The sequence below is a fragment of the Grampus griseus genome, assembly GCF_964374135.1.
Source record: "Grampus griseus genome assembly, chromosome: 9".
In the NCBI taxonomy this organism is placed as follows: domain Eukaryota; kingdom Metazoa; phylum Chordata; class Mammalia; order Artiodactyla; family Delphinidae; genus Grampus; species Grampus griseus.
The window spans coordinates 58,965,066-58,984,388 of record NC_139003.1 but is presented as its reverse complement, the minus strand read 5'-3'; the positions used below and the strand labels follow the sequence as shown (position 1 = coordinate 58,984,388).

Sequence of the window (19,323 nt, the reverse complement as noted above, 5' to 3'; positions counted from 1 at the left end):
GAAATCTCATAGCTCAAGGAATCCCTACCAACAAAGCACCATGGAAATTCTCTTCCTAAAAAGCCAAAGACTGTCTTCAAATGTTTTTCATGACTCAGCCACTATTTATTTTCATTCTCTCTAGGCAAGAAATGACCTTTTGAAAAAACAAAATCCTATAAAGTTGTTTAGACATATTTCCTAGTCCAACAGTAATAAATGTAATTTTCTGGTATAAATTAAAAAATAATGAAATGTGTGGAACAGCTGGTATTTGTTCATCTTAACCTGTTCTTCCTACTCCCAACACTTGAAATAGTCTTTGGGTTAGAGTGGCTCTGGCGAAGGAGACAAGAAAACGCTTTCCAGAAATAGCACACACGTTCCTTCATAAAAATAAAACCAGAGTCTTGGTTTAAGTGCAGCCAGGTTGGCTGCCTATAAATTCATTATCAATCTTTAACACGGCCCTAATGTATCTCCCCTACCCGCTGGCCACAGCAGAATTTTAATCAGGCAGTTCCCAAGCAAAGGATTTATCCACACTAGAGCAGACCTGGTTTGGAACATTTTATTGGCAATACTGGTGTCATATTTAGGAACCACAGACTTTTGTCAGACTGGGTTAGCTTGAATGACAAATATCAATGATCAACTATATTTGAAATATTGTTAAAGTACCTAGAAATAATAGGCATTAAAATTCATTCCATTCACTGCAACAAACCTCTAAAGATTTCATGTCCTCAGTGGAACCGGCATACTGTAATTGTTATTTGGAACTTAATGTAACCTCAACAGCAACAGAGAGACAATGCAGTCCTCTCATTATGCACATGCTCTAGGATCGTTTATTTTAATGCTTTCAAATAAATATGTTCCATGCAGCACACCACAATAAATAAGGAGCAGCAATGTTCTTCTAGTAAATCCATTCATAATGTGAGTCACCGTGTAAAACGCCACATCTCAAGTCTTTGGCCCTGTACCATAGCATGACACCACATCTGCACCTAATCATATCTGGCTTCATATGGATTTAATAGGACTATGCCAGAAGTGCGTGTAAGCACAAATTTAACCAGAGGTTTCCAGCTATTAAATACAGCTACTAAGTAGTTAAAAGGCAACAACTCAACGCAAAAAGGCTCCTACCTCCCCATCCCCACTTTTGAGACAGAAATATAAAGACAAATGCTCTGGCGAATTTCAGGTCAGTGGACAGTATACATCTGGAATACTTGGAGCAAAGCTGGCACAACATGGCACCCAAACGGTCACGGCAATACTGATACTGAATGGACACTGAATACAAGCGGACTTGATGACTGCAGATGCTGAGCTCTAGAAGGTCAAGGTGGGGACGGCTCATTTCCACTAGGCAGATAACTCAACGGTGCCTTCCTCCTCGCTGTCAGCTCTGTTCGCACGAATCTCCACGAGCGTCCTGGCAAATCGGGTCCACTCATCATTGTGGGGAACTGCAAGCTGCAAAACAAATTAACGGAAAATGGTGAACAAGATATCTTTCATGCTGAAAGCCTTGAAGCCTGCATGATTGTTCTTCTTGAAACAGATGATTCCCTTGGAATGTAAGGAAATCAGATAGTCTTCCTTGAATCAGATCTCTGAAGCGTTGCTCTTAAACTGGTAATTTAAGAGAATAATGTCACTCTCAAAAGCAAAATCGCACGTGGGATTTATAAAACATTAAAAATTTATGTAAACTATATAGTTCATACAGTATCCAAGTTAAAGCACTTGCAGTAAGAAGACCAGAATTACAGCGAACATGACAAAAACTGCATTACTAGGAATTTGAAATAACGGTGGTATTGTCTTCCTAAGTCGATGCTATTGATCCTTTTCTAAAAAGTGTTGCTAACGTGCCAATATATACATGACAAGAGTATAACTTACATATTCAAAGAAATCTTACTACTATAATATGACATTTTGGCTTTTCCAGCAAGATCGTATATGATGATGCCAATGAATAATAAATAGTAACTAAGATTTACCAAGAGTTCTGCTCTAAGTACTTTACATGTATTCTACTTATTCCTCACAGCAATCCTATGTAGGATAATATTAGCATTTACATTTTACGAAAGGAGAAACTGAGGCACAGAAAGATTAACTCATCTTGCCAAGGTTGCATAGCCAGCAAATATCAGTGCCAATGTCATCTGGTTCCAGTAATTACAGGCTTAGCCAGTATGCTACACTGAATCACCAAAAAGAGGGATTATAAAATTTCCCCAAAATATCTTCTCCTGTGCACAGTTCAGTAAGGAGAAAATTAACCCCACCTGACACAAACTGCATGTATGGATTTTTGTTAGGTGTTTTAAAGGATAATGATTTCTCTACATGGCATCTAAAAATGAATTGTCTAAAGGTATCATGCAAGTGTTTGGAATAAAAAAGAATTATTTGAAGATGAGAAGCAGGATCAAGTACAAGTCTGAATGGTTTTCATGTAATAAAATTTGTTTCGACTGTAGAGCCATTTTCTTGGAAGACTACCCTGTAAGATGATGTAATCCATCTACAGATACTAGTGCTACACATGCTATCCATATATTCCATAAACATTAATAACACACAATCATCCCAGTCAATATACATTTTCCAAAATAAAGCAAATAAATCTAAACTTTGAGATCACTTTTACAGCTGAAAAATGTCTTACTATATCAAGCCAGACATTTAGGACTTTTTAAAATTTAATTTTATTTATTTATTTTTGGCTTCATTGGGTCTTTGCTGCTGTGTGCGGGCTTTCTCTAGTTGTGGTGAGCGGGAGCTACTCTTTATTGTGGTGCGCGGGCTTCTCGTTGCAGTGGCTTCTCCCGTTGCAGAGCACGGGCCCCAGGCACGCAGGCCTCAGCAGTGGCGCAGGCTCAGTAGTTATGGCTCGCAGTCTCTAGAGCACAGGCTCAGTAGTTGAGGCGCACGGGCTTAGCTGCTCCGCAGCATGTGGGATCCTCCCGGACCAGGGCTCGAACCCGTGTCCCCTGCATTGACAGGTGGATTCCCAACCACTGTGCCACCAGGTAAGCCCCTAGAACTTAAAATTTTTATTACAGTTGATGATATCCTCAGATACGATCTATCCAAGACAACTTATTGGAGGGTGGCATCATCATCCTACAAAGTACTGTCCTTCAATTAGTGCTCTGTCCTGAGGTTAAATGTTTCAAGGATTTAATTCTGGAAATGATATACAGGTGGGAGAAGTAAGTTTATTTTTCTTTTAACAACTTTTTTTTGGGTACTTCTTTGTTATTTCTTATTTGGAGAAACGGAGTACTAACAAGAACTCTCATTTAGTCGTATGAGTGAGTTCTGGATGGTTAAGTACTTCCCTAGTTATTGAAATGAATCCAAATTCCTTTTTAGACAGTGACACAAGTTCACAACAGTCTTGAATGGCACTGTTACCCCTTTGCTCAGTTCATTTTCTCTACTTTGAGTTATTTTCCTATGCTCCACTATTCATTTTTCTCTTCAATTTTACAAAATACTGCACTGGGGAAATGAAGTCCTCAAATTATACAAAGAGCTAACAAAAAGTATGAGCAGGAAAAGGTTGGCAACGTATTTATATGAAAGAATAGGTCCACCCTTTCTTGTCTTTTCTCCAGCTCCTGACCAAGCCCTCCCAGAAAGAACCACAAAAACAAAACAAAAAGCCCAAGAAGATACAAAAGCGAATCCTGATAACGTAACTTTTTCTCATATAAGGTGAGAATCAAGTTAAATCTAAAATGCCTCGTAACTTCATGTAACGTTAAATATTGGGGGAAAAAAGCAGATCTCACTAGTAAAAGTGATATACTCGAGGGGTTTGGCTTCTAAACGTTAACACTGTACTTATTATTGGTTAAAATGGTACAAATTTAAGTTACTATATGATACCATATGTAATGTTTTATTGATAGCAATGTATAGAAACTATACTAAAACAAAACAGGTCAATGTGTTTACATAGTTTCATGTAGTGGTAACGGCAAGACTTAAGAAACAACTCTAATAAAAATTATGAAACATTAAGGGTTGAATATGTGTCCAGATACAGTCTGGGACAGAACTGAGTATCACTGATGACATATAAAATTGCACATCTAACTTTTCAAAGAAATTTTTTGGAAGTCTCGTTCCTTTATTTGTTAAAGAAATCAAAGTAGTAATTTTAATATTTACCATTAATAAAACAAAATTTAAAGGCTTTTGTAAGTAAAATCTTTGAGGTTTTTTAAAAAAAATTGAAGTATAGTTGAGTTAAAAATTGTTTCAGGTGTGCAGTAAAGTGATTCAATTATATATACTTCAGATTAGTTTCTATTTTATATTACTACAAAGTATTGAATATAGTTCCCTGTGCTATTCAGTAAATCTCTGTTGCTTATCTATTTTACATATAGTAGTTTCTGTCTGTTAATCCCATATTCCTAATATATCTCTTCCCACCCCCATCTTCCCTTTTGGTAACTGTACGTTTGTTTTCTATGCCAGTCTGTTTGTTTTGTATCTACATCCATTTGTATCATTTTTTAGATTCCACAAATAAGTGATACTATGATATTTATCTTTCTCTGGCTTACTCCACTTCGTATAATAATGTCTAGGTCTGTCCATATTGCTGCAAATGGCATTATTTCATTATTTTTTATGGCTGAGTAATATTCCACTGTGTATCTACACCACATTTTCTTTATCCACTCATCTGTCAGTGGACATTTAGGTTGCTTCCATGTCCTGGCTATTGTAAATAGTGCTGCAATGAACATTGGGGTACATGTATCTTTTCCAATTAAGAGTTTTCATCTTTTCCAGATATATACCCAGGATTGCTGGGTATGTGGATTGCTGTGTGGGATTGCTGCATCATATGGTAGCTCTAGTTTTATTTTTTCTCAGGAACCTCCATACTGTTTTCCATAGTTGCTGCACTAATTTACATTCCCACCAACAGTGTAAGAAGGTTCCCTTTTCTCTACACCCTCTCCCAGCATTTAGTATTTTTTGCCTTTTTGATGATGGCCATTCAGACCAGTGTGAGATAATACCAAGTTGTGGTTTTGATTTGCATTTTTCTAATAGTTATGGATTTTGAACATCTTTTCATGTGCCTGTTGGCCATCTCTATGTCCTCTTTGGAGAAATATCTATTTAGGTCTTCTACCCATTTCTTTGATTGGGTTGTTCAGTTTTTTTGATACTGAGTTGTATGAGCCGTTTGTATGTTTTGGATTAGCCCCCTGTCAGTAGCAGCATTTGTAAATATTTTCTCCCATTCCATAGGCTGTGCTTTGCTGTTATAGAAGTTTAGGTCTGATTTGGTCCCATTTGTTTATTTTTGCTTTTATTTCTTTTGCTCGGGGAACTGATCTAAGAAAATATTGCTATGATTTATGTCAGAGGATGTTTTGCCTATGCTCTCTTCTAGGAGTTTCATGGTGTCATGTCTTATATTTAGTTCTTTAAACCATTTTGAGTTTTTGTATATGGTATGAGGGATATTGTAATTTCATTGATTTACATGTTGTCCAGCTTTCCCAGCCCCACTTGTTGAAGAGACTGTCTTTTCTCCATTGTATATTCTTGGCTCCTTTGTCACACATTAATTGACCGTAGGTGTGTGAGTTTATTTCTAGGCTCTCTATTCTGTTCCATTGATCTATGCCTGTTTTTGTGCCAATACCATTGCTGTTTTGATTACTATTGCTTTGTAGTACAGTCTGAAGCCTGGAAGGGTTATGTCTCCTGCTTTGTTCTTTTTCCTCAGAATTCTGGGTCTTTTGTGGTTCCATGTACATTTCAGGATTTGTTCTACTTCTGTGAAAAATGTCATGGGTATTTTGATAGGGATTGCATTAAAGCTGTAGATTGCTTTGGACAGTATGGCCATTTAACAATATTATTTCTAATCCAAGAGCATGGATATCTTTCCATTCTTTGAATCACTTTCCTTTATCAGTGTTTTATAGGTTTTATATAGCATATACGTGTTTCACCTCCTTGATTAAGTTTATCCCTAGGTATTTTATATATATATTTATATTATATAAATATATTTATATATATATAAAATAAATAAATAAATATATATACTTTTTTTTTTTGGCTGCACCCCACAGCTTGTGGGATCTTAGTTCCCTGACCAGGGACGGAACCCAGGCCCTCAGCAGTGAAAGCACAGAGTCCTAACCACTGGACCACCAGGGAATTCCTGGTAGGTATTTTATATTTTTGATGCTATTTTAAATGGGATTTTTACTTTCTCCTTCTGATATTTCATTGTTAGTGTAAAGAAATGCAACAGATTTCTATATGTTAATCTAAGAATGAATTTTATCAAATTTAAAAGTTTCTGATAAAAATATACCCTACTGTGGAACTACTGCAATACATTTGACCTTTTCCATGGTGATGGAAATAATAGTACTATATTTGTCCTTAAAAATACAGATGCACCCTCAAAAAATGTTTCACAGTATTCTAACATATCTTGTCTTTTTGATCTGTGAAAGTTTCATTTAGGTTGGGAAAATATTAGAAGTTTGTTTTTTCTTTTTTAAATTGCTCTGCCAAGCATTTTCCTCTCTAGAATACCATAAACTTCACAGAAAAGTTCGCTTGTTTTGGTTCACACACACAATATTCTTGATTAGAACAGGATGAGAACACAATTGCTTCTAGAAACTTAAATTTGTCTACCTCCTCCTATCACACTTTTTCATCTAGCTGACTATAAAAACAATCCAAGATCATCATAATGTTAGAAGGTGAGGTGCACACTGCCCCATTTTTAGAGTTAAATATCACCATCAGGAAGCACTTTAAGTATAATCTTAGCTTGAATGTGTATTCACAGGCTGTTTCCACACCCAAAGTAATAATTTTTGGCATCTGAATTACTTGTAGGTAAGACCAAACAGGTATCCTAACACACAAGACCACCACTCTTTTCATTTTACATCTTTGGCTGTAAACAGCATCTGTTTGGACAGAACTGTGTCCTTCTTACCCCTGGCAGTTCCCGACTCTTCTCACCTGGTTCTCTCTTATTAGAAATGTCTAGAAAATAAGTTCATGAGCATAAGTGCACCTGAAACTTTCTCTAGGAGACTTTTAATCCAATTTTACCTTAATCATTAAGTAGGATTAAAAAACTCTGCTCATTTCTTTAAGAGAAAGACGGCTGTCATGCCCTTCTAACTAGCATATATATATCTATTCAATACTGATTTAGTCATCATGGACTTAGTACCAGCTATATGGCAGGCACTATGGTAGGACTAAAGATACAGTGATGAATCATTTTGGCATATGATGACTATAAATATTAATTATGGTGTTTTCTTAGGTCAAAATGTGTGAATACTGGCGTAGGTTTTTTTTTTTTTTTTTTTAAAACTTTACTGATATTCAGAAAGTGAGTAGAGTAACCTAAAATTTACCTTCTTACAGTGATAACTGCAACGTTTCCTGGTATGTGTTGTGTGTCAAGCGAGTAGCAGGGAAGCAAATGGCATGTTAATGACATGGCTTCAGCATCTCTTCAGGTTTCTGTCAAGGCATTAAGGCTAAATCTAGACCATCACTATGGATTTTTTTCCCCCTGAAAATAAGTTTAGAATAATTTTCAAACAATTTAAATTTCTGATTGATAGGAAGAATATTCACAAGTGTCTAATGGTGATGAACAATTTCAATTAATTTAAAAAACATATTTGAGAAGCACTGTGAAGGAAATAGCCCATAGTTATATCAAGGGACTACCATACAAAAGGGCCCGAAAAAATTGACCAGTATTGTCCTGAGTCAAATTGGATCTGGAAACATTTTGGGCCTTCAGATTCATCCACCAGTGTCCACATCCTAGGTCAGAGGTGACTCCGATTCTTCTACTGCTTCACCCAGGGTTCACCACTCGCCAGTTTACCACCCCCCTTCGCAACTGGATGATTGTTTTCTAACTTTTTGCTAACTGTATAAAGCATTTTTGTGTCAAAAGCACTCAGGGAGCCAATTCCTGAGATAACAAAATCTTAGCTCTAAGAGTAGGTGCCTCTTATAGCTATGATACGACCATACATTTACAGCCAAGGGAACTAAGGCCAAAGGTAGTTTGTGAAGCAGTAATTTGGCCCTAAGGAGGAGGTAAAATGAGCCTTAGATATGGACAGGAAACTTAAGTCCTGCTTTCATCTTGGTTACTGGCCATGGTCAGGCACTTAACCTCTCATTGCCTCAATTGTAAAATGGGGATGATGGTGTCTGACCCATTTATCAAAAGAGATGTGGAGAGGATGAGAAAGGTAATCTAAGTGAAGAAAGTACTATGAGTTCAACACAGAATAGTCATGCATTCTTGTTCTATGAACAGTTACTCAGATTGAACATGTTCCTAAAAATCACATATGTGAGTGGCATACGTATCAATTCGATATCATCTTTGTGGTTTTGCTTTAAGAATTAATTCTAATTTTGCTATGTGAGGACATTAAGAAGCAGACCTCTCTCTGACAGACAGGAAACAGAAGGACAGGGAGCTGAATGATTTGCTCAAGACCATGTAACTTACCGCATGTCAGTGTGGGCAATCAGGAGCCTCACCCCTTTAGGAAATGCCAGCATACCATGGCAGGCAGGTAATGTGTTTTGAGTCACCTGCTAAAAGATTCTAAATATTTTTAATCTTCTAAGATTGCTGGAAGATGTAAAGGTCAGAAATAAAAAGGAAACGTGCAAAAGTTGTGGAAAAATTCATGAAAATTGATCGTTTTCATCCTCCCCCTTCATCCCCCTAGTTCTGAGGCTGTGTCATGGGTCTGCCTCCCACCCTCCTGAATGGAATGGAGTATGCCCCTAGATCCTGCCCTACCCCATCCCCAAATAACTAATTAGGCTAACCACTGGGTGTCCTGCCTGGGCTTCCTGGGCTTCTTGTGTACCTAAAGGGAGGCACAGATTGCACAATAACTAGATTTTGAGAATGGAGCCAGGGTTGACTTTTTTCCACCTCAGACAGCACCCAGATGATATGGTTTCTTTCACAGCTCTGCCAATAATTTCCTGGGTGTCCTTAGGAAATGTATGTTTTAACATCTTCACTTCATTTGTGAGAAAAAGGAATTTTTCCACTAACTCCTAGGACCATTGTGAATATTAAACAAGATCTCCCCCCAAATATAAAAAGCTTAAGCTCAGTGTTTGGCACATTATAAACCCCAGATAAATGATGTTGTTCACCCTATATTTTTCCTTCTTAACGTTAATTCCCTCTCCTCCAATTTTTTTCCTTTTTTCGCTTCCTTACCTATTTTCTTTCTTCCATTTTCTTCTTTTCACCTACATAGAGCACTGCATTTTTTAGAAGTACACCTTAGATTTGATCATATTTGCTTTCTTAAGAACCCATACAAATCATTTCCTACATAGCTATTATTAAATGTATGACTGAGTTTCACGAACTGGGTGTGGGGAAAGGGTTCTTTCAGATCACAAGAAAAATCCTGTCAGAGGACGTTTTGTTAATTTAAAAATCAAATTCCAAGTATAATTATTCCTTGTAAATATACACACACACACATACACATGCATCTTTTTCATTTTTCAAATATGACCAATACAGCTTTGTCAAACTATTTAATTTTTTTTTATAAATTTATTTATTTACTTATTTATTTTTGGCTGCATTGGGTCTTCATTGCTGTGCATGGGCTTTCTCTAGTTGCAGCCAGCACGGGCTACACTGTGTCGTGGTGCACAGGCTTCTCATTGCAGTGGATTCTCTTATTGTGGGGCATGGGCTGTAGATGCATGGGCTTCAGTAATTGTGGCACGTGGGCTCAGCAGTTGTGGCTCGTGAGCTCTAGAGCTCAGGCTCAGTAGTTGTGGCGCACAGGCTTAGTTGCTCCGTGGCATGTGGGATCTTCCCGGACCAGGGCTCGGACCCGTGTCCTCTGCATTGGCAGGCGGATTCTTAACCACTGCGCCACCAGGGAAGCCCAAGCTATTTCCTTTTCATGGCACTTTCTATGGTGGGAGTCTGCATTTTTAGCTCAAGTTGTAAGGCCTTGTAACCACTGAACATGCTGTTATAAAAATCAAATGACTTTTTATAACCAGGGTTAAGCACACAAATATCATGCATGTGTCCCTTTTTATAAGCACATGGCTAACCATTCTAAACAGTCCTCAGTCAAGCCTCCCTCATTTGTTAGTAATTTTAAAGGGTTTATAGTACCTAGCAGCTGATTTTAAATAGCTGCATTATCTGCAGTAACTCCTACCAGCCCAATGCTGTATTTTTTATGTTAAAAGTATCTGTCTCAGGCACTGCCTAGTATAAAAGCAGGTTACTTTTTAAAAATATCTTGGATAATTAAGACAGAAAGGCATTCTGTAATTTCAGTGTGCCACGCTTAACGTATCTGAGAACCCAAGCAAATTGAAATGAGTAGGACTCCAGGTTTCAGGATGAATATTCCAGGATGTGTGGTTCGGCAGCATCTTTGTCATCTTTCAATTAAACGGAGTCATTAAAAAAAAAGTCTGAGACAATTACGTTAACCATGGATTCCAAAGAGATACACAATTCAGCTCCTGTATTAACCTAAAAATGAAAGTTTTCTTTAAAACGATATCTTACGAATTACCTTTTCACTGTAATGCACACTGATTTTTGTTGTTCTTGTTGCTAATGCATTTAAAGAAACCGTGGACGTGAACATGGGTTTCCACAGAACAACTGCTAAACCCTTCTAAGCTCTAAAAGCTTTTTGAAAAGTACAACCGTTAATGGCACCCCAATTCAGGAGATTGCGAACTTACCGGTGTACAAACACACATTTGTGTTCAGAGGAAGCCTGTATTTTTTAGGACACTTCCCTTTGCCACACACACAGAAGGAAGCAAAGCGGGAGGTCATAAGCAATGAAACAGCTGCCAGAACAGAACGAGACCAAGCTCCACTGTATTTAACTCTTGGGAGAGTCTAGCATCACTGGTAACAATGGATGAAACCACGAACCAAAATTCCAAGCCAGAATGCAGTGTACAGAGCGCATAACTACAGTGCTCCACCACGAAAAGATATACTGTGTGGTAACTTAGTATTTAGAGAAGTCCAGAAAGTAGAAGTTACATTAGTCTCCATTCTGTAGCATCTGCTGTTACCAGTCAGTAGGTCAAAATTTCTGTGAAATTTAGCATCATGCTAAGCTATGGTAGTCTGATGATATCTGATTATTTTTTGGTTAAGAAAGAATTTCTTTTTTCTGAAAATCCCATCTAAGGGAACCCTCTATCCACCCATGAAGCTTGAGATCTTTCTGCTAAAGTTCTCTTCCTAGTATCTTTAAATGAGTGTTTGCCTTTATAGCATGTTTGTTAGAACAATACTTTTAAAAAATCCATTACCACCCAATTAAGGAAAAAAATTAAGTTAGGACATAAAAGTCAAAAGTAAACAGTAACAAATACGAGTCTATATCAATTTCAATAAGCCAGCAAACACTGAAGGAAATAATTTTAAACATTATTCTTAAAAAGTGAACATTTAGAACTATTCTTCATGTTAAAATTTAGCATCATGGGAAGTGTGGCAAAATTCTGAAGTTTTTACCTGAGGGGGGAAAAACCCACACAGCTGAAAAAGAGTTAATTCACTATGGCTTCAAGATGACCTTGTTCACATCTGTATCAAAATCTTGTCACTCTCTTTTCTTTAGAAATGTCTTCAGCATTATTTTTCTATTATTTAGAACAATCTATTTCTCTGTCCAAAAGATGGAAAAAATTGCTAAAACCTTTGGCTGGTGGGCAACAATGGAAAATACACTTTTTAAACTTCACCACCATTCTTTGTCCATAACACAAAAGATCAAGAAACTGACAGGGAAATGAAAAAGCATATGCTACTCAAACTGATCTCTCATACCAGCTGACTAAACATATATCCTTTCTCTTTCTGATATTTACTATAGGTTTTCTAGTAAATTTCTAGCAACCACTGCATCTAAGCAGTTTTGACAAAAAGAAGGCTTATTGCTAAACATCTTAAAAACATTTACCAAGGCAATAAAAGAAATGTTATTCCCTCCTACTGAATGTTTGGGCATAAAAGAGGTATTTTTATAATGTAGTTCATGATTTACCATATCTATAGTGTCCAAAAAAAGCAAAATGAAAAAGAAGCATTTTTCCAGTGGTTTGACGACTATCTGAATAAACTGTTCCTCTTCTGTTACCTCTAGTGACCAACTGCTCACTTTTAAAAGCAACGGAGGGGCTTCCCTGGGGGCGCAGTGGTTGAGAGTCCGCCTGCCGATTCAGGGGACGTGGGTTCGTGCCCCGGTCCAGGAGGATCCCACATGCCGCGGAGCGGCTGCACCCATGAGCCATGGCCGCTGAGCCTGCACGCACATCCGGAGCCACACAAAAAAACGGTAAAAGCAAAGGAGGGGAGAGTGACTGGGATAGAGACTGGAGAGGAAGGACAAGCACTCTTTTCTAAATATATTTTCTATGTATCTTTTACCATGCAAATATAGTCAAAGGATTTTTCCTGTCCATTCATCTATAGCCAATGTGGAGGCTGCCCTCTGAACGCTTCACACCATTAAGCTTTTCCTTAACCTTCAACTTTCACATGTGAAACATTCATTCACCGAATTATTTACTGAGTGCCTGTTATGTGCCAGGCACTGTGCTAGGCCAGGTTATCCTGTTCAAATAGACAACTGGCAAGTACCTATGTTTCTGTGGATGTGGCACTCTAAAATCAGAAAAACTCTACTGAGGAATGTGATAAGCCAAAGGAGGGCTGCCAGACTGATTTTTTCCCCTCAGTCAAAGGGTGCCTAGTTCTTAGGATACTAGAAGATGTTCAGTTTTTTCCTAAGGGTTTTTAATGCCAAGACACATAAAAATAGAAGATCCTGTCTAAATGTTGAGGACAAAGATCTCGGGGAATGGACCACGATCAGCTTTATCGGCCAGCCTAAAAAGTAAGAGTGCAAACTTTCTTCTACAATGTTAAGCTCTGACATTCCCTAAATGGTTGATCAATAATTCATGTTTTAAAATGGGAAAGATGGTCTGATAGCTGACATTCTCAAAAATTCATGCAGACCTTCCTTGAAAGTAGAATAGAATGATTCATTCACTTCCTCCCTTTGCAAGTCCAGCCTGTATGGCATATAAATATTTATACATCAACATGTATAGGCAGATATTTGATTTCATATTCTATTTTAGATATACCAATAGTAACACACATACTCGCAGAAGAAACAAATAACTTCATTTCTATACAGGCCAGTGTTAATCTAGACTCACATATGATTGAAGCAGCTTCATGCTCGGGCTGGTCTAAGCTGTGATTTGAGGCTACCGTTCTAAGCAGTAATTTTTCAAGATAAAGTTTAGCAGTTTTGAAATTCTAAAACTAAACACAATTTTGTTAGACATAAAAGAAATTAACACTATAATTAATGACTGCTTCAAAATCCAAACTGCTATTGAAGACGACAGTTTGAAACCACAGAAGAATCATAAAGATGATTAATTATACAAACTGATACTTGTTTCAGAAGGTTTATAGTCAAAGACCATTTATCACCAAAATGGGAATATATTAATTTCATTGAATATTGCAGATTACTCTGCACACATTTGGTTTTTATAAAATTAGATATTAGTGTTTTCACTTAATCAACTACTCCATAATATATAAAAGTCATTAAGTATTATCAATTCAGAAAAAAGTGGCTTGAAAATATATTTAAATCCATTTTTATACACTAATGCTACCTGAATAAGCACACTATTTATATAATAATTAGTTTAATCATGGTCTTTTACATATGTAATTATCAAAATAAAAGCCACTGTGACTACATTCACTATAAGATAATTATAACATTAATTGGAATAGCACTTTTCTTTTTACAACACTTTTCCTAGAAGAAATCAAGTTAATACTAAAATTATAATCGTCCATTTTAATCAGATTATTTTATTTCAAATATAATTTATTATGACATGGAAATGAATATGTTATTTCAAAGTAGCTTATTTTATATAATTATATTTATTAGCACCCCAAATCTGCCCATGCAAATATATGCCTTTGTGCTTTTGACTTAACTGCACAGGTTTGTGGCTATGATAATAAAAATTCAGGTTAAAAACTGAAAAGTCCAGTTGAAAAATCCCAAATGTTTTGCTTCTATGTCATCAAATATCTAGATATTACTGGCAGAACTAAGTATCTGGATTTTCAGTTTTTATCTGGATTTTGGCATCACAGAATAGTTTATGCCAAAGTCTTTGCAATGGAGGGAAAAACCAAAAGAAGTGTTTAGTATCAGCAAAAGATAAAAATATTGTTTATCTACTGAAGAATAAGCTACTACTTAAAACACCTTCAAGAGTCTAGCAACTTATGGCCACACTCATTTAATGAGAAACACAAGTGTTGTGGGTGATTATAACTGGACTCTGGTAAGCTGAGCCTAGCTCTGCCCTTCTCTTCTGGAGGCTCCCAGAGCTTAGCTATGCTATCAGGCTCGTCATCAGCAGGGGATAATGGCTTTCATAGAGCACAATAATTAAATCGACTGATTTCGAGTGCAGTTCTTTTTCATTAAGGAACTCTTATTTGAATCAACCCCCAAATTTCACTTTAACTTATTTTGTGTTCTGCATTCCCCCCTTCCCCACAGAGGGGGATTATTTAGAGCACAAATTCCTGTGGAAAACTGATGTAGGCACTGTCCTACTGGAAAACATGAAATCGTTCCACAAAACAAACAATTATTGCCTCCGTGTAATCGACTTAAAAACCATACGTGTATTGTTATTTATTTTGTGTTTTGCTCAAACCCTTTTTGACTCCCAGTACTTCCAGTTTATCAGGTGCTCCTACGTAGAACTGCTATTTAAGCTGCAAGGAAAATGGCTCATGGAATCTCTTTGCTTTTATTCTTATTCTAGCTGGCTATGAGAATGGTTTGAGGCACATTTTAATAGTCCTCTTACATTATCATACCTTGACCATCATTCTAAAGTATATTGCACAGGTCATTTTTCCTATTGGGAATCCAAGTAAACTTTTCATTCTAATTTTTAATTTCAGCTTTAAAATATATTCAAATGAACATTTAGCAACTAAGATCTGATGCAGCCAAAAGTAAATAAATAATAAATAAATCTTTTTAAAAAACGAACATTAAATTCATGCTTACGGTTTTAGCAGTTGCATTTGATCTCTCGTATTCTCCTGCCTTTTTCCTTTCTAAAAAATTTTCAAGGCCTTTTTAACACATTGACAAATGTCAAATTTATTGTATTTATTAAAATTTGTAATAAAATGACTGCCATTCTTTTGGCCCCAAAGAGTCATATCAAACAAGCTATATGAAATGTTGCCAAAGCTCAGGGTTAAACTTTAGAGATTAATACACATTTCCTTAGGTAATTAGTGAATGGGATACCAAGCAAATAAAGCTGGGACGATAAGATTTATTCATCTCCCAAATTAGTTTTTAAGTTGCCATTTTATTTTTCAGATTCTACTTTAGGCTGAAATGATTTTGGAATTTTATCATTTGACTACTGTAAAAACAATCAGGGATTTGAAACTTATGAGTATTCATCACAACTGAAAACAGTCTTCTCTAGAAGAGGTTAATGGAAAAAGAAATAATAGGAGGTGGAAGATAAACTGCTTCTTTCACAACTGGTGCTGCAAACAGCATTCTAACTAATTCAGATAAGCAGCAAACATAGTTGTTAGGGGATATTTATGACAGCTGCATCTGTGTGACAGCAATGAAGCATTAAAAATGGCAACGGGCTTGCTATAAAACACATCTGCAAGAAAGACAGGTAGCTAGGCTGACGATCAATCATCAGGACACGTGAATAATTCTATACTCACTGGCCCATGTGCTGGTAAAACCAGCTCCGTACGTATATATAAATAGAAAAGCTCGCTATTCGGTAAAGAGCCACAGCAGGGAGTAATTTTTATTTTTAATTCTTAAGAATATGTGTGTTCACACATCATTTTTAAAAATCCAACAATGATGAACAGGTCTCTGAGTGTATTCTTCTTCAGAATACACTCAACATTTTCAGGTTATATTTGTAGTTAATTTCTGACTTGTTATCTTACCCATCTTTCAATTAATTTAATGGGATCATACAGCTCCAAAACAAACAGATTGCATCCCACAGTTTGGGGAGCAAAATCCTGGAAACGTATTCAAGAGCTAGGCTCATTTTCAAGTGTAGATCTTAGAAAATTTAAATGGTGCATGCAACCACTGTCTATTTAAGTAACTTTTAAGATGCATGAATAGAATTAAAATTATAGCCAAATAATAAAAGGGGTCTTCTCTGTCTTTCACTGAATTCACATAACTTCCATTTACGCTAATGGGAGTTAAGCACCTGCTCTGCAAAGAAAATAGACCCCTATCTGTGAAAATAAACGTGTACAGTATATTTTCCAGATACAATGCTCAAATCAAACAACCAAAAATGTATGCTATATAAACAAAGCATCATGTGGCCTACCTGAAAACACTTGTTTTATATTTTACCTCCTTAGTCGTAGACCTTGAGATATTACTCATGCCTTTGCTATTTAAATGTACCGGAAAGAAAAAAAAAAAATGGACAGACTCAATCTGATGGTTTCAGTGAGCTCAAACACAATCCTCTGTTTACCCCTTCAGAAGTTCATAATAAATTGCATCAGTAAATCTGGATTCGAGCCACTGCTCTCTGCCATCATCTTAAAAGTCACGGAGGACAACTGTACATAAGAGGAGGGCATGATCATGGGCGCACTGTGCTGGGACTCCCTGCAGCAGCTGCAGCCTCGGCTGGGACAGGAGATGAGGCAGACGACTGTTAACGACTGTGACACCAGAGTCCCTTTCTGCAGCGCCCTTCTGGCTGAGTGTGAGGTCTCACAGGAAGGCACGTCTACCTGGACTTGAATGGAGCTCTCTCCATTGGCAGTCACAGGAGTCACAGAACCTCTATCAGGAGGTTCTTGACACCGAGGTGGACAGAGAAAGGCCGCCCCTCTCGACTCCACCTAAAGTAGGCATCATAGAGATCTTTCCCAAAACTCTATTATACTTTCAGTTAAAATTATGATGTGATCAAAAGAGGGTTGTGGGGAGGTAAATTAGAATATCCACCAAATATCCAAATATGATATTTAGAATATAATGTCATTGCTATTCTCATCCAACATTTTTGAATAGTCTTAAGGAATAGGTAATAATAATATCATATGGCATGCACTACATTTAACCATAGCTCTATAAAGATTTCTCCTTCTTCCTAATTGTCTAGGTCAAGGCCAAAATTTTAAATTTCTGATCTGCATTGTGAGTGGTATTGAAAGCAATACTCTTGTGGACAGGAGGGAATACAGAATTTGAGGGGCCCAGTGCAAAATGGAAACATGGAGCACCTTGTTGAAAAATGTCTTAACAATTGGAAGACAATGACAACAGAGCATTAAACCAAGCTCAGGGCTCCTCTGCACGGGGCCCTGCAAGACGGCACAGGTGGGACAACCATGAAGCCAGCCTCGCTCTGAAACAGGACCTTACGAAAGATAGCCTGCTGCCCCCTCCTCCCTTCTCCTCAGCCTAACAGAGGTCTCAGTCAAGTAAACCATGGGAGAATGAACGTGAGATGTCCTCCGGTAGACAGACACCAGTTCTATGTACTGAGGTCCCGAGGAAAATGGAGCAACAAAGTGTCCTCTAAAAACTACCATTTACTTCCTTATACAGATTGTAGTGTAAGGCTTATCGAAAAGCGTTCCATCTTCTTCCTAGAGGGTTCCACAAAGCAAGGTTTTCTGTCCAAAGGCCAGCATGACCCTGGTGATGGGCTCTGTTTTAATGGGGCCTGGAGGACTAGTTTTGGATACAGATAATGGTAGCACTGTCTCCTGGCAATCTGATCCTCAGTGACATATTTTTTGTTTCTCTGTATTTTTTTCCTTTTAAAATCACTTCCTGTTTAAACCCCTTCCCTCTCGTCAGTCGTGCACCAGCGTTGGATTTGACCTCAAATTCTAAATGGGCCAGGTTGCCGTGAAGGCGCTCCACCTGGCGTTCTGCAGTGTAGGTGATTAGGAAGGCTGGGGAAGCACTGTTTAGGGGGTGCCCTTCTAAGGACAGCTGTGCTCTGTCAGGTCTAGGTTCAGTGAACGAGACAATAGTAATTACAGTAATGGCAGCATCTGCCTATGAGCTACCATCTCTCCGAAGTGGGCTTCAGCTAAACTCAGCTGGAGGAGTTGTCTTTCCTTCTAGGAATGTGGAACCTCTACAGAGTTGGTCTTCAGAGAGTTAGAACAGGCTATAGAGGCAAGCAAAGAGAAACAGAAAAGGACCCCTTTATGTCTCCCGCAAAATACATATAAATATTTTTGTAAGGTATTTACAAATTTAAGAGAAAAACTATACTTACAACAAAATTATCTTGTAAAGTCTGAGTTTTTCTGAGCTATAGGTTACTTTTTAGGATCAAACAATACAGAAAGAACTGTTCAAACGTATAAGCTTATCCTGATTTTCGGTCGTTCAGAAAAGGGCTCGAAGATTATAATATTACCTACTCTCAGTAAAAGAGTATATCCCCCCCCCGTTTTTTTTTTCCCCCTGGTAGTGAATTTGTAGGGATAAACAACCCTACAAATTTGGGGGCCTATTATATGTCACAGAGATTTTTTTCTATAGCCTGTCTAGACTCCAGACAATAGGTGAGACTGGCCTAGAGTTGCAGACATTTCCATAGTCTGTAATGTCCCTTAGAAAAGTAAGAGCAATAATACTAAAATGAAAACCAGCCTGATCTGCTGGTACGATAGGAGAAATATGAGTATGACAACACTTTACAACTTAGAAATGATGACAACAACCTAGGAAGAAGTTTTAGCAGCCATATATCAGCCAAAGCAACTTCTACAAAATCATACATACTCCCCCAGTATGAGTCATATTCAAGTAATGTTGTCCAACGGCTATAAAATCACCTTATTGCAGAAAATTCTGTATATATGTTATGTTGTATTTTCTTATTGCCTAGAGGTGGTGTGTGTGAATGTATATTACATATATATGAATATATGACCACAAATTATTTGTGGTCAGCATACAGATTTTTCAAAATGCCTTACTTTAAATAAACCAGATTGTTAGACTATTCTGCTTTTCAGCCCTCTTGGATAAAACAATTAATGTTGCATATAATCTTAAGAGAATTAAGGGACGTTATGTATAAGTA

The 19,323-nt window shown here is 37.3% G+C and overlaps 1 protein-coding gene across 2 annotated transcripts in view; it reads right to left on the bottom strand.

Annotated features, from left to right (window-relative positions):
• Nucleotides 1-465: 465 nt before the first annotated feature.
• DYNC1I1 (dynein cytoplasmic 1 intermediate chain 1) overlaps nt 466-19,323 on the bottom strand; it is a 337,047-nt gene continuing 318,189 nt past the window's right edge. For both annotated transcript variants that reach the window (XM_082661450.1, XM_082661449.1), the window contains one exon: nt 466-1,467. In XM_082661450.1, coding sequence (XP_082517576.1) covers nt 1,357-1,467 — 111 coding nt within the window. In that variant the 3' untranslated portion in view covers nt 466-1,356. The remainder of the gene's footprint in view (nt 1,468-19,323) is intronic.